The following is a 22223-nucleotide window of genomic DNA, read 5'->3' on the forward strand; positions in this document are numbered from 1 at the left end:
GTACAATGTTCATACTAACTTATAATAGATATTATAAAGTTGGTACGAAGGAGGAATTCGGTGAATGAATCTAAGCATCATCCGCTAAAAATCACATTAATCTCTGCTATACCTGGTGTAACCCAACTCTGACCATGAGAACAGCTGCTGTGCAACACTCCAACACTGTGTTCGTTACTTTTACTTTAAACCACAGACATCCAAGCTGGTAGAAGTTAAATCGTTGCTTAAAAAGCCATCAGTTGACCTAGCTTTCTTAGGCCAATCTTCAACCTTGTAAAACAGCATGCTGATCATCGGCAGAGGAATGGTTTATTTGAAGAGTTTCGGTCAGGTTTCAGAGCTCATCACAGTACAAAAACAGCTTTAGTGAAGGCTACAAATAATCTTCTTATACTTTTAGTGATTTCTTTTTGACTTGTTCGCTATTTAGTAAAACAAAAAACAAAACAAAAACATCCCCTTAAACCCCCTGAATGACTACAGAGTCATTACAGACAAAGATAAACAGCACCCTCTATTGGGCATGCCGCGTAGATGATAGAGTTTTGTCGCTGGTGTAAACGTCATCACTCAGCGACATAGTAGTGTGTGTTTCTAGCTGCCTCTGGCTTTTTCTTTTAAATAAAGCTCTTAAAAGGTTTTTGGACCAAAGTAGGATTTATCGTAAATGATCCGTTTTTGATTTCATTGTTCTTGGAAACATATATCGGTGCAACCCCCCCCCAAAAACCTCCTGTCCGGAAGTTGATTCAGTGATTGTAAACACACATGCTTCGCTTGCTCAGTTATGCCAAAGCTCTTCGATATAAAGTTCCCGGGAGGATGTAAGAGTCTCCCCGATGGCTTCTGGTCAGCCGTAGACGTGTGGATAAAGAAACCTCATGTTGTAAACAAGCGTCTTTGTGGAGTTAAAGAGACAGACAGCAAAGATGTGGACCAAGACGACCTACGGCTCCTGCTGCATGATCCTGAACTCTTCACAGATGCGCTGCTCTTCATGATCACTGGGGCCTCAGCTGCCCACGAAGCCGACAAACCATGGTCCTCCAGCGTCAGGACATTTATTCCCAAAGTAAACTGTTATGGGACAAACCTGCATAAAGAAATTATCCTGAAAGGTAAGAGCTTCTCACTTCTACAAACTGTTGTATCAGTTATATTTGTTTCTGATGCCTTCTCTCTTGTTCTCTGCAGACTTTGGTAGACAGCGAGTGACCTTTATTCCATTTGAAGAGGATGCAGAGGGAAAAGCGTCTCTGAGGAAAGGCAACATTTATCAGATTCAGCTCTGCAATCAGGACTGTGAGGAATGGTGAGGCTGCAGTCATCATCTTTACAGCACATTAGAACATACAGGACGAAATGCCTTGTTTTGGATGATAGTTTACTGGTTGATTATACAATCCTGATGTTCAAACTGAGCATCAGAATGAGGAAGAAAGGTGATTTAAGTGACTTTGAGCATGGCTTTGTTGTTGGTGCCATACGTATAGGTCGGAATATTTCAGAAACTGCTGATCTGCTGGCATTTCTAGAGTTTACTGGGAATGGAGTGGAAAAAAGAGAAAATATCCAATGAGCTGCAGCTCTGCTTCTTTTTGTCAGAGGTCAGAGTATGTCCAGACCTCTTCGAGCTGATAGGAAGCCAAAAGTAACTCAAATAGACACTTGTTATAACAAAAAATATGCCGAAGAGCATCTCTGAGTGCACAACATATTAAACATTTAAGTGGATCGTCTACTACAGCAGAAGACCAATCCAGGTGCCACTCCTGTTAAAACTGAGGCTGCATTTCACTGGACAAGAAAAGACTGGAAAATCTCGTCTGGTCTGAGTCTTGATTTCTTCTAACAGTGGGTGTATGAATGAAAGACAAGTTATTAGGGTTTTTTTGAGGGTCTTCACCATATAGTATTATTATTTTTGTAGTCCACCACTGATGTTTAAAAATGGGTCAGACATTCAGTGTCAACAGCAATAAGAAAATTTAAACCACAGAATATAATTTAGAGTTGTTATTCTTATTGTTCAAACTTTGTTACATTGTCTCTGTTTTTTTTTAATTTGTTTTGGGTTTATCTCCTTTTTCTTATTAATATTTAAAATTATTTTTTCATATTTAAAAATCCTGATATTGATATAAGTGAACTCGGAGCAGCGCTCTCAGGAAAGGCGACGTCACAAACTCTCAGTTAATAAACATGTTAGTATAGTTAGCATAAAATGAGCACAACACTGTAGATGACTTGTGTTTTATCTGCAGGTCACTGGAGTTGTGTGCGCTGTCGGTCGATTCCTGGTTCTCTGATGGCGTCGCCTACCCCAAGCTGCCCTGGCTGTCCTCTGACCTGCTGCCTAAACTGGTGCGCTGGGCCACCGAGTGCAGGAGTAGCGAGTTCAGGAGCACGTTGTCTCTGCTGCCAGTGGAGAAGTACAGCCTCGTGTACCAACAGCTGAAGGACAAGTACAAGGCCATGGTGAAGGTGAGGAGAATGGATGATGTGAGGCTTGTTTATTCTTTTGTTTACGTCCTATTCTCTTGTGGTGATATATTCATATATATTTCTCACACTGTTTCCAGGTTTGGCCTGAGGTTACAGATCCTGAAAAGTTTGTGTATGAGGATGTTGCTATTGCTACGTATCTCCTGGTTAGTTCAAACCTTCCAATAATCTTCTTTTCACCAAATGAGTGGATCCTATCACGATTATACTTGAATTAGCCTTTGAAATAATTAACAAATACGTCCATACAGGTACTGTGTGCGCAGGTAAAAACAGCAAATAACTCACATGACCTTATGTCAGGTGTCAGAGGGTCATGCAACTTAAGCTAAATCAATCAACCTGAATGTGAAAAATGACCTTTGACCTTAGGAATCCATCCGTAGGTTACGAGTATCAGCAGCATCAGCAGCATTTGTCACTCCCTAACCATGAGTCTGTGTCACCGTGCTGCTGCAGGTGCTGTGGGCCGAGGAGAGAGCAGAGAAAGGTCTGACTGCCAGGCAGTCCTTTGTGGACCTCGGCTGTGGAAATGGCCTCTTGGTTCACATTCTGACCAATGAAGGGGTGAGTTCAGTGCTTGATGAATTCATGTAAAAGCAGCAGTTTATTAGACCAGATCGTCACACTGGACCGAGTGTTTGATCTTTGTTATGAGTGACTGAATCCTCAGCTTTTGTTCTGCACACTGGTGACTGAACACTGATTTTCTTCTAAATTCAAACAAACAGCAGCTACTTCCTGGTTACATTCTCACCCAAAGCCCACAAAGTCCTCAAAATCATCCACAGTATGAGAACACTCTTCATATTTGATAACCCTGTATATGGTGGTCACATATAAAACATTTCACACTAACTTTAGGAAAGCCAGAAGCGCTGTCTTAAAGGTACAGTCAGTAATTTCCTTTTAGTTTATTTGATTTAAAAAAAAAAAAAGAGTGTTGTACTCATAAATATACATAGATTAGTGTCTCTTTCAACAAACTGATATGTTCATATAAACTTAGAATGGATCCATTAAAAATGTATAGAAGTGGCCACTGGTTAGTGCAGAGCTTCCCAAAGTGTGGGGCCCGCCCCCTAGGGGGGGCGCAGAGCCATTGCAGGGGAGGTGCAGTATGAAAAAAAATAATGGATAATGGACAGGTTTTTGACGGGGCTCCCACACAAACGCAAAGCAGGAGATGAAGCATCGCTGAATATTTTTCCAAACCAACATCTCATACCTTGTTTCCTGAACTGAAGACAAAACTTTTCATAACTATGCTGATTTATTCCAGATATTGTCCCAATTACATATTTTCTACAGATTAGAAATGCGACCCTCGTATCTCCAGGCAACTGACAATGAGCTGGCAACAACAGCAGTTAGTATAACGTAGAGTTTAAAGGTCACACTTTCCCTCTGATAAACAGTTTGATTGCATTCTCACATCGCGAGTTTATTCAGTAAGTGTTTGATTCCAACTTTGTTGGCTAACAGGAGCTAACAGCGGTAAAAACTGCAGCTCAACCCGTATCAATCTCCTTTGACAAAGTAAAGCGTAAATAAAGATGTGTGAATGTGTTTGAGGTTGATTAGCCTCTCTGACCATCAGGCATCTTGTGTTACAGCACCCTGGAAGGGGCATCGATGTTCGCAGGAGGAAGATCTGGGACATGTACGGCCCCCAGACTCTGCTGGAGGTGAGCGAGCCGAGCATGAAACGTTCGACTCTGTGTCCTCACTTTGTGCTTCAATTTATTGTAATTAAAAAGTACAATGAAGCATTCATAAAGATGTAAAAGTAATGATCAGGGAGAATTTTACACCTGCAGTGCTGTGAAAAAGTATTTTTCCTCTTCCTGATGTGTTTAGAAATTAGAAAAAGACAACCTGAATAAATAAAAAGTGCAGTTTTTAAATGAGGATTTAATTTATTCAGGGCAACGAAAATCTATCCAAGCATACACGGCCCTGTGTGGAAAAGTAATTGCCCTCCTAAACCTATGAATGTGGTTTTGCCACCCTTGGCAGCAAAAACTGCAATCAAGTGATTGTGATAACTGGCAGTGAGTCTCACATCAGCGTGGAGGAATTTTAGCCCCACTCATCTTTGCAGAATAGTTTTAATTTAGCCACATTTAAGGGGTTTCCAGCATGAACTGCTTGTTTAAGGTCACGCCAAAGCATCTCAATTGGATTTAAGTCCACACTTTGACTAGGTCACACAGAGAGAGCATGCAGACTCCACACAGAAAGGCCTGACAACATGGTGGGTTAGAAACCTGGACGTGTGCGACGGTGAGGCAACAGTGCCACTATCTGAGCCATTTAGAGGCGGACCTGCTGGTGTGTTTCAGATCTTGAGATTTAGGGCATAACTTGACGGTCGTCCCATGTGTGACGTTCTTTTTATGAATTGCTTTGTTCGATTTATGCCAGATGTAACGGGACTCAAACGTTCCAAAAACTTCAAATTTTGTCTCATCAATAATAGTTTTTCACAGCACTGTACATTTCTCGTAGTATACTTAAGAGATTCTTGCTTTTATGATTGTAATAAGCTGCACAAAGAAAATACTACCACAGAAGCTTGCATACACATGTGGACACACACATTTCCAGAGAAACCTGCCCTGAAAACGCCGCTTTCTCCCGTCTGCCTCCTGTCCTCAGTCGCTCATTTAACAACAAGCTGCTGACTGCTTCCATTTCAGGTCATCTATTATTGACCGATTTTAGCGGAGCGGATGTGGTAGAACAATCTCTCTGCGCCCCCGGGGCAGCTGTACTCAGTCCTCAACCTTTATTCGGAAGCTCTCTGGACTTCACAGGCTCTTAACTCTCATCATTTGTGATGTTGGTGTCAGGGCCATCTGTTAAATATGAAAGGATTTATATAAACTCTCTAAAAAAAGTTGTTGGGATCTTGTAGTTGTTTTCTAATTGCAATTATAAAAAATATTTGAGCCCACTAAGAAAAAAAAAACCAAACCAAAACTTTAAATGCATCTCAAATAAAAGTCTAAGCAGATAAAAATACTTATTTCTATTAAATGATATTAAATTAGACCGGTGTGCATCCCTCCTGCTCTAAGGACCTCTTGTGCTCTTTGGGTCTGTGCTATTTCAGGAAAAGGCAATTACTCCCAGCGAGAGCTTCTTATTCCCGGGTACAGACTGGCTGATTGGGAACCATTCGGACGAGCTCACACCGTGGATCCCCGTTATAGCAGCCAGGCGAGTCATCAGGAGACACAATCACACTCAGCAGCTCAAGTGCCAGCTGATCTCTCCAGTTTTGGAATAACATTATGGGCAGGGGGTGATGTGTGAAGAGCGCGTGTGTGGGTTTACTGAGACGGCCACCTGATGGCGATGTTGAGCCTCAGCGTGAGGAGTCAGATTTCTCCTTGTTTGAGACTGCAGATGATGATTTCTTGTAGTGTGTGTGTGTGTGTGTCGCTTCCTGTCTGAACAGTTTGAGTTAAAGGTGGAAAAATGCTTAAGTAAAACAAGTCCTCTGTAGTCTGACTGTATTAAAGAGTAATGATCGGCACTGTGAAGAATTATTTTGTCCCTTCTTTTTCAAATTATAGGTCGTCTTATTCCTGCCGCTACTTTGTCCTCCCCTGCTGTTTCTTCGACTTCTGTGGAAAATACCAGAGACGCCAGTGTAAGAAGTCTCAGTACAAGGAATACATCGACTTCATCGCTGAGGTCAGCCAAGTCTGTGGCTTCAACACTGACGAAGACTGTTTGAGAATACCTTCTACTAAACGGGTAGGCTGACAGAAACAGAGTGGAGGCGGCTTCACAGCAAATCCATCTGACTTGTTGTAAACATTTGTTTGACCCCGGCCTCTGTTTTTTTTTTTTTTCCGTCTTCTTTCAGTCTGTGCTCCAGAACAAATCACATTGTATTAGTTCAGCAATTCGTGAATTCTTCTTCTCTCTCCACCCGTCTACCGCGCAGCTCTGCTGTCAGCTATCAAATAATTAATACAAGACAGCGAGGGAAAGAAATAAAGAGAGAAATCCGTTTGGTGGGGTTCTGTAATAGGTGCAGGTTTGAAATGGTTGTAAAAAAGTTTGTGAAAATTAAAACACACCTTAGTTATGACGTTTCCCATAATGCACCTCAACTGCATCGCTCCCCTGCACAGATCTGAAAGTTATAACTCTTCTTTCAGAATAGCACAAAAGGGCTACGTTGCCAAGACAGCATCACAGTTGCTGCACATCCGTGATGAGAATCTGCTGTTTCACCGCATCACAAAGCTGCTCTGTTGGGTTGAGATCTGGTGACTGTGGAGGACTTTAGAGTACAGGGAACTCGCTGTCATGTTGAGCTTTGCGACATGGAGTGTTACACTGTGGTCATGAATGTATGGACATGGTCAACAACAAAACACATGCAGAGTGGGGTGTTTAACATTTGGTTAGTACTGAGTGTGCCACAGTGCGCCGAGACTTCCTGTTGATCCGAGGCAGGATCCATGCTTTCATGTTTACACCAAATACTGACTCCGTCTGAATGTCACAACAGAAACTGAGACAGGATCAGGCGATGGTTTTCCAGTCTGCTGTGTGTTTGGAAAGTCTGTGTGAACTGTAGCCTCAGCTTCCTGTCAGCTAGTAGGGTCTCCTGCTGCTGTAGCCCAACTGCTTCAAGGCTGGATCTGTTGTGCACTGAGATGCCTTCCTGCACCTCGGTTGGAATGAGTGTCTATTTAAGTTACTGTTAACTTCCTGTCAGCTCGAAACAGCTTGGACCTTCATCAGGTTGTCTTGACCAGCTGCTGTCATGCGATTAGCTTGAAGTCAGTAACTTCATTACATGTTTTGTAATCCTGGGATTATGTGGAAACACTTCTCAGCGCTATGATCAGTGGATGGCTGAAGTAAATCATACAGCTGTGCGTCCCAGCCTTTTCTCCACCTGGGCTTCGTTTAGTGTAGACATACAATAAATCAAGGATGTCTTTATAATCCCAGAGGGAACAATAAATCTGTTAGCGGGTAGCCATTAATAGCTACAATATACTCGTGGCCATAAAAAAGAACAAGCTATTATTTTCTGGGCTTTACTGTTTGCTCATCAGTAACACTCAGTTTGCTCATATCAGCAAAAGCTCTCTCACAAAATTATTTCATGGGAACATTTTCAAATGGAAAGAAAAAGTATGATTTCTTTGAACTTAATAACAAGAAAAGAAACCAAAACAGGCAGTCGCCCTCACACTCTGCTCTCTTTTTTTCTTCTTTTTTTTCCTGCAGGTGTGTCTTTTAGGAAAGTCAAGAAACTATCAGTTATCTGACGAACCTGAGTTAGAGCAACAAAGGGCTCATTACATCCACAGCCGCTGCACTGCTCCCGGGGTCACAGTTCAGAGGTCACACGTCAGTAATGACGAGGACTGTTGCAATGGGGACGGAAGCTGTAACGGCACCCCCGGGAGCTCCTGGGGAGCCGGGTTCCAGCCGCGAGATCGCGTCGAAGCGGTGCGAAATTGTGCTGCTCTCCCGCGGGACTTTGTTGACGGTGTTGTTCTGCGGGTTGCTAATGCTCTTCTGGGAATGACCGCGGGCGATGGAGAAGGATCCTGCCGTGACTGGAACCAAGGAGGTAAAACGATTGACATGAGTCGCTGCTGAACTGAGTCACAGGTTGAGATCAAATCCAGAATAGGATCAGTATCTGTGAGGTGTTCCTATTAACCTGTAAGACAGAAAGACTCTGTGTGTGTGATGCATCTGAGTGCCCGGTCTGAGCATCAAGACCTGGCGCTCAGATGCATCTTAGGCCCCTGAAGGTTCTTGTCTAGATGAGATATTATGATGTCATCATGTTGCCTAACTACCACCTAGCAGTCGGCTAAATTGACCAATTATTCGCACCAAAAACAGCTTTTAAAGACATTGTCACGTTTTTATATTATAACACAGTTATTATTAATTATTGTCTTTACCAAAAAAAAAGCACCTCGAGGCAACCACTGTTGTGATTTGGCGCTATGTAAATGACCCAGTCTTAGCATATCAAAAACATCTATCACCCCTATTTTTTATTAACTTCTCTCACTGTGATTAAGTGTATCAACCTGTAATTAAAGGCAAAATGACTTTATAATGTGTTTTCTGCTGGAGAGGTGGCGAGTGGTGAGAAGAACATTAGATGAGCTTGAAAGTGTATATGATGTAAGAAAGCTGTATAAGGGCTGGTAGGTGGATGTTAATGTCTGTGGATAAGCAGCTGTTGTGAACCACACTATTTAAGCCTTGTCCACATATACAGGATACAGATTCACTACCCTCCCTTTGCTTCGAAGCTAATGGTTGGCTATTAGTGGACATCTCGTTGCCTCTAATGTATTCACCACATTGGTGTGCAGTACTCTGCTAAAGTCTTCAGCCACACCTCGTTTCTTTATATTTTGCTGGGAAAATGAGAAACGGGTCCAGTGATTTATTGAAGCGTGCAAACATTTGAATGTGGGAGACAGACACGCTCTCAACTTTCCTTTTTTTGATAAAGATTATAGTTAAGGCCAGATCAGGTAAGTGCTCCCTTAGTTACGCTGCTGGGTTGCCAGGGGCTTGTTGAGTGTTTCTTGTTCTTTCACCCTTTTTTACGCTTTGTTTTTATGCACCACTCGGCATTTCCACAGTGTGCCTTTTTCCCCGTCTCCCTCCCCTCACCCCCAACCAGTCACGACAGATGGCCGCCCCTCCCTGAGCCTGGTTCTGCTGTGGGTTTCTTCCTGTTAAAAGGGAGTTTTTCCTTCCCACTTTCACCAAGTGCTTGCTCACAGGGGGTCATGTGATTAAGGTTTTGTCTTTATTATTGTAGAGTCTTTACCTTATAATATAAAGCACATTGAGGCAACTGTTGTTGTGCTTTGTGCCTCTGCTGTCCATTACAAAGAATGCAGGTTTGGGGCATTTCCCTACTGTGGTCACTTTTCAAACCCCTGAGGCTACTTCCATCTTTTGTACACAGTCTATGCCTTTGATCAGTTACATAGTGAGTGCTTTTTACCTCGTATGGTGCGGTGCAGATGTAACCCGATGCCTCTGAAACGACACCGTCACAATCAATCGTTACATATAGCGTCAGCACTTTTTAAAACACACCAGCTACACCATTACATCCGCAGCACCTACTGCCTGAACTTTGAATTTCATTCTTCGTCCATCATCCCGTCTGACCCCCCCCGCCTCGCTGATTACAATCCTGCCCCTCAGCATCAGCCGGTGAGACCTGATGACACAGAGCGACGCCTCTTTGAACTCTGCCACACCCTCCGCCAGCTGCGTACCACACAGCCCGTATCAAACACCCACAGACACGCACACACATTTCATTTCACAGCACCCACGCAATCACCTTTGTCAACACCTCTGCAGCCCCGCTGACACACACACTCACACACAGTCACACGTTATGAACGAGATAAGGGCACGAAGCCTGCTATTATTAAAACAGAACGTTTCTTGTCGGGGTGTCGGTGGAATTAAAGGTAGAAAATTTTAGGGAGAGTGAATAAAGGGAGAGTGTAACTCTGTATGGAGATGACTGGATGAATAATGCACCACCATCTATGATTTATGCATGAGCACGCATTTGTATTGAGGGATTCCTACCAGTTATCTGCTGTGTACGAACAAAGGCTAAATTCAGAGGGAGCCAGCGCATGTTAAATAAATCCAGATGGGTCTCGGAGTCATTTAAAGTGCTTTGGAGTTTAGTTTCTGTCTGCTCTTTAATGCATCTTCAAAAAGTCTAATCATTTTCAGTATGGTGATGTTTCCCTTTTTGGCACTTAAGCGGATATTTTATGATCATTTTGTTTCTGTGGCTTTATGGCTCTGGTGCGACGTCAGACGATGTTCTTTTATCTTTTCTTTTTATCTCTTTTACTGTAAATGCAAACAAATAATACTCATTAAGCTCTGAAACTGTCAGAAACAAACAGGTTTTCACTATGCATAAGAGTCAGTATTTTTCCTGTTTGGCCAACTGTTGTTGGGTTTGTATCATAAGACTGATACTCAGTGATTTATAGTAATTCTTTGAAATGAAAATTCCTATTTAACATCAATCAGACTCTTTCCTTTTTCATTTGGGACAAGTTTTTCTATTTAAAAGGTTTGCACTGAGCAAGTTAAAACATCTTAGTGTCTCTGCTGCTTATATCAGTTGCATATATTGTGCTTCCTGTGCATTAAACTTAAAAATATCTCACAGCTCTTCTGAGACACTGTAAATATGAAGCAAGTTACTAATTCATGCGGGCTGTAGTGCTGAGTCACAGAGTTATGTAATCACGCCGAGAATGAAAATCTGTGTGTAGCTGTACATCGAGCGACACTAAATGTCAACACAGTAAAATGTCAGAGGTACAGTAAACACGCTATTGTACTGAGTAGAAGCAGCCTGCGTGGAAGGACGCGGTGTGTTTTTGATGGGTGAACGCTTCACTTCACTCTTTCACATGCTGGAACATTTTCTGCTTTCCTTCAGTTTAAACCAAATATTTTTCAGATTGTTGGTTTGAAAAAATCCAAACTGAGTTTTTTGGGTTGTTTTTGTTTTTTGTATACTTTTGCTTTTGTCTCCAAAATGTCATTCATATAAAGACCGGTTTTAAAGTTGCTTTCAGCTGCTCCCTTATTCGCAAAGGGTCACCACAGCAGGTAGCTCCGCACGTTTGATCTGGATGTGCTGGATGCACTTCCTGACACAACCCCAAAGGGATTTGTGTCTCCTCCCCAGACTGAACCGGGGGATCTTTCGCTTGGCAGGGAAATGTGTAAGCCACATGCTCGAGCCATAGATATATGAAGATGAGTGTAAATATTATTTATTGGGTGCTATAAGAGGATTCAGCAAGCATGCATATTAACTTTTATTAGTAATAATAATGTAATTATTGGTTCTAGTACATGTCAGTGTCCTGCATTACTATATAAATGCCAGTAGTCCTTTTTTTTTTTTTTTTTTTTTTTTTTTTAGGTTGCCAGGCAACACGGTGGCATCATATTATAGCAAGTTCATGTTTCAGTTCACCTGATTGTTACTAGCTTTGCACCTTTGCCAGAACATTTACCAACCTTTCATCATCTTGTAAATAGATTTTTTTTTTTAAAGGTCTAGCAAAAAGCTCGCGTACTTATTCCTTTGCATTGCAGGGACATCTTGCTCTCCTGGCACAGCAGTAGCCTGTCTCCTTTCCTCTCTCTCTGCTGTGTTTATTGCTCTGTGAGCTAGCGGTGAGGTTGCAAAGAGAGACTGGGGGCAGCCGTGTACAGAGAGACCGATTAAGAGATCTCAAATGTGATGGAAAAAAGCGAGACTTCTGTTGTTGTTTGTCTGAGTGACCATTTTATGCGCAAGTTAAATGGTTTGCAGAATCATAGCATTGCCATTGTCTCCAAACCCTATGATTCCTCCAGAAGTATATAGATTTCTTCTTCTTCTTTTGGCTTCTCCATTTAGGGGTCACCACAACAAATCACCAGCCTCCAACCTCTTCTGTCACCCCAACCCTCTGCATGTCCTCCTTCTCTACATTCATGAATCTTCTCTGTGGCCTCCCTCTATTCCTCCTGCCTGGGCAGCTCCATGTCCACTACCCCTCCTCTGCTCTCTGCTCATCAAGACAAATATTACCCTAAAAGTATGTCATCCCTCAGAAATATGTCCTGTCATCTTTACACGCCTTGTGAGAGTTGCAGTTTTTGCAAAGATGGAAATCACAGCTGAGCTCTTCTCTTTTTTTTTTTTTTTCCTTCAGCACAACAAAAACAATCCTACACAACAGGCATTGTTTCAAACAAGCAAGTCCAACTGTACTTTAAGCCAAGCCATTAATACTCATCTGCACCTGGTCTTAGTCCAAGCTGAATCTACTCTGTCAATACTGTCCCTATCCCATTAATCCCCATTAACATTGTAGGCAGTAAAGGGCAGCTCTAAACGGTGTATTGATATTATATCAAGGCCTGGAGCTCCCTGGCGTCAGAGCTGTGGGATGAGAGTCTGCCCAGTTTCACACTCTGCAGCATACGACTGGGTTTGGCTGCGCTAGTGTCTGTGAATGTGGGAGTGTGTCGCATATTTTAGGGATTAACGCAGCAATTTGGCCAACTAAAATTAGGATGTATTTGGGTGGACAATATGTTTTTCGATGAATTTCAACGGCAGAAAGACAAGGTTCAGAGACCTGACAAGCAGAAGAGTTTGAAACTGAACAGTTTTCGGAAAACTGAGTTTTGGATCAGAGGGTCAGACGGTGCTTTTCATTCATATTCAGTATTCATATCTCTAAGCCAGCAGGGATTGCAGCGAGTGACCACAGAAGTACGATGAAGATATCACTGAAGATGCAGATTTAAGTCAAATATAGTTATGAAATCATGTGGTGTGTCTCTCCCTCCAATACGTCAGAGAAAGGAGGAAGTTTGTCATTTGTATAAACCAAAGGTCAGCTCAGATTGAATTCCCTTGTGGTGTAAAAAGGGCAAGGCCAGAAATGCCAAAAGATCTTTATAACCATAGTGCGAAAGTATGTGTGAATACAAAGGGGTTTGTCATCTATACTATGCTAATCCTAAAGGTTAAAACTGTACATATTCTCCTTTTCCTTTCTAAAATCTCTGCCCCAGTGGAGAGTTGACAAAAATGATTCAGGCTCTCAAATGGCTACTCTGGCAAAACGCGTTCCAGCTGCCCTGACAGCTTGTTGGAACGGCTTTAACTGAGCATACTTTACAGCTCTGACAAACACTCTGACAAGCTACTCTCTACTGTAAACCGATCTTTATATACTATGTGTATATATAGCTTTGCTCGCATTGTCTTGTCATAGAACAGCCGGTAACATCAACTCAAGCCGAGTGGTTCTTTGTCTGAAATGCTGGATAAAAACGATCTCTGTGCATGCTGAAGCACCGTGTTAATGCATTGATGATTATAAAATCAATAGACCTCTTCCTGCACATGTATAACTCCCATCTTTCATTGTTTGTCCCTCTTCCCTGCCCTTCAGGCAGCCTTTCTGTGAGCGAGGTTGCGGGGCTGTTGGGGCAGGAAACCCTGCGGCTCCTGAAGAAAGAGTGCGGAGGTCTTCAGACGCTTCTGAGGAACAATCATCAAGTATTTAGAGGTAGCTTTTCTGCACGCTCCTCTACGTTCTCGTAGATGGTTCATTTGAAAGTTGTATTGTTGAGAACTAGACTGTTCATTAAGTACAATATAGTGCTTAAATGAAACCAGTGACAGTGAGAGAGATACTGGAGGTTATATGAGTAACAGAAAGGGTGTTAAATAAAAAACCGTTAGCTTCTTTTTAAAAAAAGATTTTGTTTGAAATTTTTTTTTTTTCCAACAATTTAAATCATAGACTGTATATAAAAGATGGAGGCCTTAACCCTACTTTCTGGGGATATTTCAAAGTTACCCTACTTCTCGTTTGATTTATGACTTGAGTAAACTGGTAATTTTGGTTTCAAGTCTTCTTTAATAGATCCTTAAAAGAACGTCTTAATTAGAATACAGTTCATGCTTTATTTCTTGCACCTTGCTCGTTCAGTGTTCGTCAGTACAAAAAGCCCTCAGAGGAGTCAGCTGTCCAGTTTTTCCATTACGAACATTTTGTTTGTTTAGTTCTTCATACTAGCTTGCTAGCTAGCATTAGTCCCACCTCCTGGTCTAAATATGGGCACTTCTTTAAAACCATAAGGTGGCGATGGCCTCGTTCCAGGTTGCAAAATTTTACCCATATGTTGACATCTTTTAACTACAGTGTATGCTTTTAAGACTTTTAAAAGGGACTATTTTTAAAGATAAACATGGCAGCAACATCTTTTTTTTTTTTTCAAATTTTATTCACTCACGAAAACGTCTCACGCTCAGAACCACAATTTGGAAACAACAATCCAGGCCACAATTCTTTCAACATAACTGGACAAACACTTTTTAAAATGCAGTCCTGGAAGTCGTACTGTCGTTGACCGTAAAGCAGTGTGTTTTGCTGCTGTTCCTGGTTAAAAGTGTCAGACAGCAGGGTGAGAAGTATGCCTTCCTTTTCTTCCCCCCCCCGTAACCACAACACTGACATCAAAGCATATTTAAGCGTACTTGTGCTTGCCAAAACTCTGAATCGTCCGATGCAAAGAGTTAATTTGCTTGGCGTCATGGCATCACACTGGGCTTTTGTTGATTGAAAAAGAGGGGAAATGAGCGCTTTTACCATCGTCATTTGGAATTTGGTTGGTCTCGAGGGATCAGTTTGAGAAAATTGGATCTCCTCCCCTACAGAAATTGCTTAGAGTGCAAGCAAAGTCAGACTTGAGATAGAAACAAAGTTGACATTTCTTTCTGATAATAGATAAAAATGTGCATGACCCTCGAAAGGTGAGAAGCTTATAACCTGTGGGGGTCAGCGCAGACATGACTTTTTCTACCCCGGTGCCCTGACAGCCAGGCATCTATGTTGTGTTCTTCTCCTAATTTCTGTCTTTTAAGAAAATATTTCTTTGTATCTTTTGGGAGGAGTGTTTGAGTCTGATAGATTTTGTGTCTCCCTCTTGTTTAGTTGAAGGAGGGCGTGTCTACATAAGAGACTGGCGGGAGAAGATGCCCTTCAGGGCGGATGTTAAAAGGAAGCCCGTCGCCCCGGGTGCCCTGAAAACTCGCCTCTGCTGGTTTCACGCTCACCACCCTCAGGGCTGCCCCCTGCAGGCTGAAAGCTGCGCCTTCGCCCACGGAGCACATGACCTCCGACCCTCGACGAGACCGCTGAAGAAGATAAAGAATGAAGCCTTTTGATCGACTCGTTCTTCACGACTTTTCATTGACTTTGTTTGGATTTTTAATTTGTGCAGAGCTCTGCACATCGTTGTTTGAACTCTAGTTTCCAGCCCTGTAGCCTCAAAGATAAGATTCAGGTCCAAGCAACGAGTTTTATTGAGGCAACGTTACATCATTTCTGGGAATTGAAGCCTTGAAATTTCACAGTCCTCTTTCGTCTTTGTAAGGCTGCCAACATGCAGTGCTTCCTGGTGGGGCTTCACTGCTGGAGCTCTCTAAACCTCTGGGTTATGTTGTCTTGTGAAATTTAATTTCAAAGCATCCTGTCTCCTATTTATTTAACTGTTGGACTTTTGTCGAGTTCAGGTATACTTACTCACTATAAAGCTGATTTCAAGCTACGTCTTTGTATTTCTATTTAAAGATTATCAGCTCTGTGGTGGATCTTCTCCTCGCCCACAGCATAAAAACTCTAAAAGCTCCTGTAAACTTTCAGTCTTTAACTGCGTGCTTCACTTAGACATTTCATTCAGCTGAGACGTGTGCTTTGGGGTTCACAGACAGGGCGGGGGAGAAAGGCCGGACAGCGTTTGAACAAAGTAAATGTTAGCGGTATGAATTATTTGTTGGCAGGAGTCGAGGGCTGAGCTGCGTGTTGTCCCGTCTGGATGGGCGCTCACTGCTGCGTCTTTCTAACACAGCTTCCATCACCCTGTGGCTCAAATGTCAAAGACGGTAAGGCCCTCCGAGCGACTGCAGCCGAGCAGTGAGAAGCGCCTCCCTGGGGTTTGTTTTGTGTATGTGACAGACAACAACCAGACCGCTGATACAATAAAAACATTGTTTATACAATCAGTGTGTGGCAACGCGTTACTGTAATCTGATTACTTTTTTTCAAGTAACGAGTAAAGTAAGGGATTACTATTGCAAAAACGGTAATTAGATTACCGTTACTTTCCCGTAGGAACGCTGCGTTACTGCGTTACTAAAACCGTGATTTTTTTTTTTTTTGCGAGAATGTCTCAGGACAGTGATGTAAGCGAGTGCGCCGTTCATGACAACAGCTGTGTGCAGATCAACAATGGATCACATATCGATTGTGGGAGAGAGTCTTCTACAGCACCGTGTTGTAATTCAGCCACGTTGGAGGGTTTTCCAGCATGAACTGAATTTTTAAGGTCAAGTCACAGATCGTGTATTTGTTTGATGATCTGAAACATTTGTGAAACCTCTAGCAGAACCAGGCTCAGGGTGGGGCAGCCATCTACGGTGACCGGTTGGGGGTGAGGGGAGGAAGCCAGGACAAAAGACACACTGTGGCTCCTTAAAAAGGCGAGTGCCTCTCATAAAGTCCACACTGTGGTTGAAATGGACATCCTGAGGTTACGTACAGCTGAACGGGTGCTCGCACGTCTCCCTGCTCAGCGGCTTCGTCACTGTATATTGATGTGGATCCACAATCGTTTGCTCAGCCTGTTCAAAGGTTCAGTACAGCGAGGAAGAAAGTTCTCTGGAGTTTTTGAGTAACTGCGATCAGTAAATAGAAACTTCCTCCGAGATGAAAGAGCATTTAAACACAACCGATGCTTCAGCTGTGAGATGGACATAAACTGCTCAGTCGTAACGTGTATAGCAATGTGTGGATTTTAATGACCTGTTTAAATCACTTGTCCCCCTCCCACCATTCACCCCACTCTGTTATGTTTCTTGGAAGAAATGAAATGATGAAAATGCTCCTGCTGCTCTGCATCTGCAAAGATCACCTGATCGACCCGCTGCCCTATATTTAACTGCTGCGACATGGCCGGGGAGTGGAGGAGGTTACGTACCCATCCCAGCTCGACACTGTTGCTGATGCTGTTGTTGTGGTCTTTTGGCCCCAGCCCTTCCTGACACAATGACTGTTTATGTCTGTTTCACACCGCTACCCTGGAGATCAGTAAACCAGACCCACCCTGTCCCTGTAAAACATAACAGGAAGTCTGCTGGCTACTCATTTGCAGTATGCCAAAAGGCAAAAACGGATATAAACAAAATAAAATATGCATATGTACGTGCATAGATTTAACCCTTTAAAGCCCCAAACCATGAAAATTGAGTGTTTATTGAATGCTCTGACAATCTAAAAAATTATATTATTAATTATTATTATATTATTACTGCTTAAAAATGTACTGTGCAGCATCGCACTGATGATATGCAAGTCTCAAAAACTCATAGGATACACCAGACGTTTAGGGGTTAAGTAAAGATGCAGTGCATACGCGTCTGGGTCGAGTCGCTGTCTGGGACTAAATGTTAAAACCAGACTTCCTCTAGTTCAGCAAAGAAAAACAATTAGCAAGGTTACATAAAGCCATTTTAGGAACCTGAGCGATATTAAAACGTGGTTATTAAAATGCTCTTTCCATTATTGCTGAAGGATTGTCAAGTTTCACAGCCGGCTTTTTATCCAATTATTTAAACCTCTTCTGACTTTAAAAAAATCAGTTTCCTGGGAGCTCCTCAGTGGGTGCAGCATTAGTATTAATTATAGTAAAAATGTTCACATTTATTGAAATATGAAAACTCATTTGGACTCGTGATTAGAGGCACAGAGAAACAGTAACAGTGATGTAATTAAACAGCCCTCCGTCCTCTTATTCAGTCATAAACTGGAATCGTGAAATTCAGGACAAATTGTTTATCATTAGCATCAGTAGCTCTGGCCTCATAACTGCTGGGTTAGTTGTATTTAAGTAGCTTGGCTATCACAGTACAGATTGCAGATTTACAGCTGGAATATGTTGAGCAACTTTCTGGTCTTGACTCACTAAGCAGTCAAGACCAGGTCATGAAGACGGAAAAGACGAAGAGCCCAGTCAAACACTGCAAACCACACAGAAAGTAGAGGAGGAGCAAACACGCAGGAGCACAGAGACCAAAACAGGAGATGGATCTCTTACTGTAGTGTTGGGTGCTAAGTAGAACCCTGACCGGTGTCATTGAACCGCCACGGCCTCACGCTCATCACCAGCATCTAAAGAGGTTGTGGATGCCTCAGAGTCTGGTAAGGGGATGCAGATGATTTCAAATAAATCATCCCATTAAAAGAAAATCATCCAAAAATGAATTTAAATTGACTGCCTGCTTGTCCGGGATTGTGACCTCAGGGCAGCCCACAGATATCTGATCTGATCTGTAGGTAGTTTTTTTTTTTTTTTGCGTGTTCTAAATTATTATTATGCAAATTGTGTTTAAGTGGCATAAAGATTAAATAAGTTGTTTGTCAATTAAACTCATGTATGGAATTGTGTCTCAGGGCTCTTTGGATCACTGAAATCAATCTCGGACACATTGGTTTGAGCCCAATTAAAGGAAAAACCACTAAAGAAGGACGTTCCACATTATTAAGCAGACCAGCATTTTCAAGCAATATGGGAAAGAAAAGGATCTCTCTGCTGCTGAACAGTGTGAAATAGTTGAATGACTCGGACACGTAATGAAAACCTTAGATACTTCACGAAAACTTAAGCGTGATCAGCATAATGTTAGGACATTTGTGGCTGAGTCAGAGCACACATGGGTTGGTGTGGATAAAGGGACGATGTGGAAGGTTTCTGCCAGACAAATACATCAGACTAGGGGGGCAGCTGCTAAAAGGCCATTACAAAGCAGCAAACACATATTTGAAGCTGCTGGTTCCTCTGGAGCCCTGCGAACGTCAAGGTGTAGGACCCTCCAGAGACTTGCTGTTGTGCATAAACCTTCTATTCGGCCACACCTAACCAATGCTCACAGCAGAAACGGCTGCAGTGGGCCCAGAACTACATGAAGACTAATTTTCAAGCAGTCTTGGTCACTGATGAGTGCCATTCAACCCTGGATGGCCCAGATGGATGCAGTGGTGGACGGTTGGTGGACGGCCAACATGTCCCAACAAGGCTGTGACATCAGCAAGGAGGTGGTGGAGTCAAGTTTTGAGCCGGAATCACGGGGAGAGAGCTGGTCGGCGCTTTAGGGTCCCTGAAGGTGTGGAAATGGCCTCTGCAAAGGATGTGGCTTTTCTGACTGACTACTTTCTTCCATGGTAGAAAAAGAAGAACCGTGCTTTCCGCAACAAAATCATCTTCATGCAAGACAATGCACCATCTCATGCTGCAAGGAATACCTCTGCATCATTGGCTGCTATCGGCATAAAAGGAGAGGAACTCATGGTGTGGCCCCCATCCTCCCCTAATCTCAATCCTATTGAGAACCTTTGGAGCATCCTCAAGCAAAAACTATGAGGGTGGGAGGCAGTTCACATCCAAACAGCAGCTCTGGGAGGCTATTCTGACATCCTGCAAAGACATTCAAGCAGAAACTCTCCAAAAACTCACAAGTTCCATGAGTGCAAGAACTGTGAACTGCTATCAAATAAGGGGTCCCATGTTAATATGTAACTTGACCTGTTAAGATGTTTTTGACTGAAATAGCTTTTGATTTCAGTAAATATGATCTCCTAATCCTGCAAATTCAACAAATGACCATTTTCAATTCTCTACAATCTCTAAAATGTTTTGAAACTCTTGTGTGCGTAATAATTTGGAACAGTGCATTTTAAGTTTTTTATTGGGAGGTTTGTTCAGTAACATTTGAATTATATTCTAGTGGTTGATGACTCGAAAATTATGCTGACTGTCATTTGAATCGACTATTTAGGAAAATCAGAGAAAAATTTCATTTGCATAATAATTTGGAACGCGGTGTATATTTCCAATGAGATACAAGCACGCCTGGAGAAACTGTGAACACTTACATGCACAGAGACAAAGGCAGCAGAGGCATTCGACATAGATCAAAGCTTTCATGGATGACCTGATACCAGCTGTATAGCACAGTAAGAACTATGGGTCAGTGTTTCTTTGCTGCCTGCAATGGAAAACTTTAAGATTCTGCTACATATCTTTGTCAAGTTGACTTCACTTAGTGAAAAAGCTCCATATGATCTTATTCTGTCTCCATGCGATCAACACTGCTGACGGCGAGCACGGCGAGGCTGGAGGAGAGGCCCAGGAGAGACGTGCAGCCGCACCAACAGCACACACACCTGACTTACGCTTTTCACACAAGCTATTTCCTACTGTGAAGACAAATTGTGAGTTTCCAGGTCCTTCAAAGGTCAGTGGCGGCTATGTTTCCTCTGTCAGGGCATCAGGACAAGTTTTGAGAAAAAATCTTGTTTTATTACTAATCTGTAATCATGAATCAGTGGAAAATCTAACCTCAAACCTCATTTTTACTGCCTACCTGTTGCCACATAGGGGCATCAAGCTGTGATCTGATGTGTTTTTTATTGTAATACCTGAGTTTAATCAATCTTGTCTAAATGGGTGACCTCCATACAGTAATAATAAAAAAACACAAACTAAATTTAAATATCAAATACTCCTGATTTATATCGATAAAAATAAAAGACCTTTAGATAATTAAGATTTTACTGAAATAGAAACATCTCAGTAGAAACAGTGCTAACATAAATGTGCAGCTAGCAGCCACACAGTTAACATGTTTGATGCGTCAAATCCACTCCTCGTGTGTCGCTCTCAAAGCGTGACAGTGGCAGACGGGAGGATTCGGGTCCTTTCAAACACGTTTGGTCAAATACGGTGCAGATCTCTTGTTTTGTCTGACAATTAACAAAAACAGAGGGGAAGAAGTAAAGCGCTATCTTACAGCAAACACCAGGTTTGGAAGGAAAAGCCTCTCCTCAGCTTTGTTGCTTCAGTTGTGAGAGAGGAGAGCTTTGCTCCGAGCTCCAGCCATCCGTCCAGTTCTGGGACAACAGAACAGCAGACACGAAGGAGGATCTCAACCCAACCGCCGCCACGAGCTAGATATGTGTTCATTGTGTTTGTCATATTCTCTGTTGTGTAGTGCTGTGTGTAAATCTGATGCTGCCAAGGTATATTGATCACTCCCTGTCAGATGAGTGGGTTAAGTGTGCGCCTCAGCCAGGACGTGATGAAGAATCACAAGTTTTAGTATAAAAATGGACGTTTTGTCTCATTACTGCTTGTTACGCAGCAAGGAGTGGCATTAGCGTGCTTTCTGTATGACACACTGGGATGAGTGTTTTGGGGAGTGATGTTTATGTCGTAAATCTGATTGTCAAAATGAGAAACGCGGTGGGAATTTTTTAGGATTGTGCTATCACTGTGTCATTTTTGAGCTACACCACATGTTGATGCACAAATGATCTTTTGCACACAGTGATACGAATCTATTCTGTGACTATAGCCAACAGATAATTTGATCTGTGTTTACAGTCCCTGTTTGTCAGAAAAGCATTCAGACTGCTGTCATAGTCTTCGTACTGTTGTTTGACCCCTTTGAAAAGGAAAATAAAACTCACACAGACAACCTGGTTGTGCGCGCTTCAATTTATGTCAGATTTTTACAACACTGCCTCAGAAAGTGTAAAGCTTACTGTCACTGACCCAACAATAAATTCTCCATCATACCAGCACGTTTCAACAGGATAAAGACTGTTGAGCACACTGGCAAATCCTCAGAGAAACAAAACAGCCAACAAAAAAAAGAGCAGCTGAACACATTTTCCATGAATGAGGATGTAATGCGCTCAAAAAAAAAAAACTCTTTGAATGAACATAAAAAAAATCATTCCACGTAATTAAATTGCTTTATTTTCGCATTATGCAATTCTGTTATTCCAACTTAATGTGCTTGAGTTGGACTAACTTGATTAATTAATGATGAATCAACTGTTTTAACCAACTTAATTTAATTGAGTTGATCCAACCCATGCAAATTACGTTAGTGCGACAAAAACGCTTAATCGTAATAGAAAGCCACGTGGAAATCCTTTCCATGATTATTTAAAGTTTTTTTTTTTGGAGTGTTCAACAAAGTCTAGAGTCTGGTTAACATA

The 22223-nt window shown here is 42.2% G+C and overlaps 1 protein-coding gene across 1 annotated transcript; it reads left to right on the forward strand.

Moving 5' to 3' along the window:
- Window positions 1-546: 546 nt before the first annotated feature.
- On the forward strand, window positions 547-16162 carry trmt44 (tRNA methyltransferase 44 homolog). The gene is made up of 11 exons (XM_040009842.1): window positions 547-1121; window positions 1198-1315; window positions 2268-2487; window positions 2586-2654; window positions 2968-3075; window positions 4125-4196; window positions 5627-5733; window positions 6093-6276; window positions 7774-8122; window positions 13548-13664; window positions 15096-16162. Exons 1-11 carry the CDS (start codon window positions 791-793, stop codon window positions 15326-15328), a joined length of 1908 nt encoding a protein of 635 aa, XP_039865776.1. The 5' UTR covers window positions 547-790; the 3' UTR covers window positions 15329-16162.
- The last annotated feature ends 6061 nt before the right edge of the window (window positions 16163-22223 follow it).

The sequence above is a fragment of the Simochromis diagramma genome, unplaced genomic scaffold (genome assembly GCF_900408965.1).
Source record: "Simochromis diagramma unplaced genomic scaffold, fSimDia1.1 OVJJ01000274.1, whole genome shotgun sequence".
NCBI lineage: Eukaryota > Metazoa > Chordata > Actinopteri > Cichliformes > Cichlidae > Simochromis > Simochromis diagramma.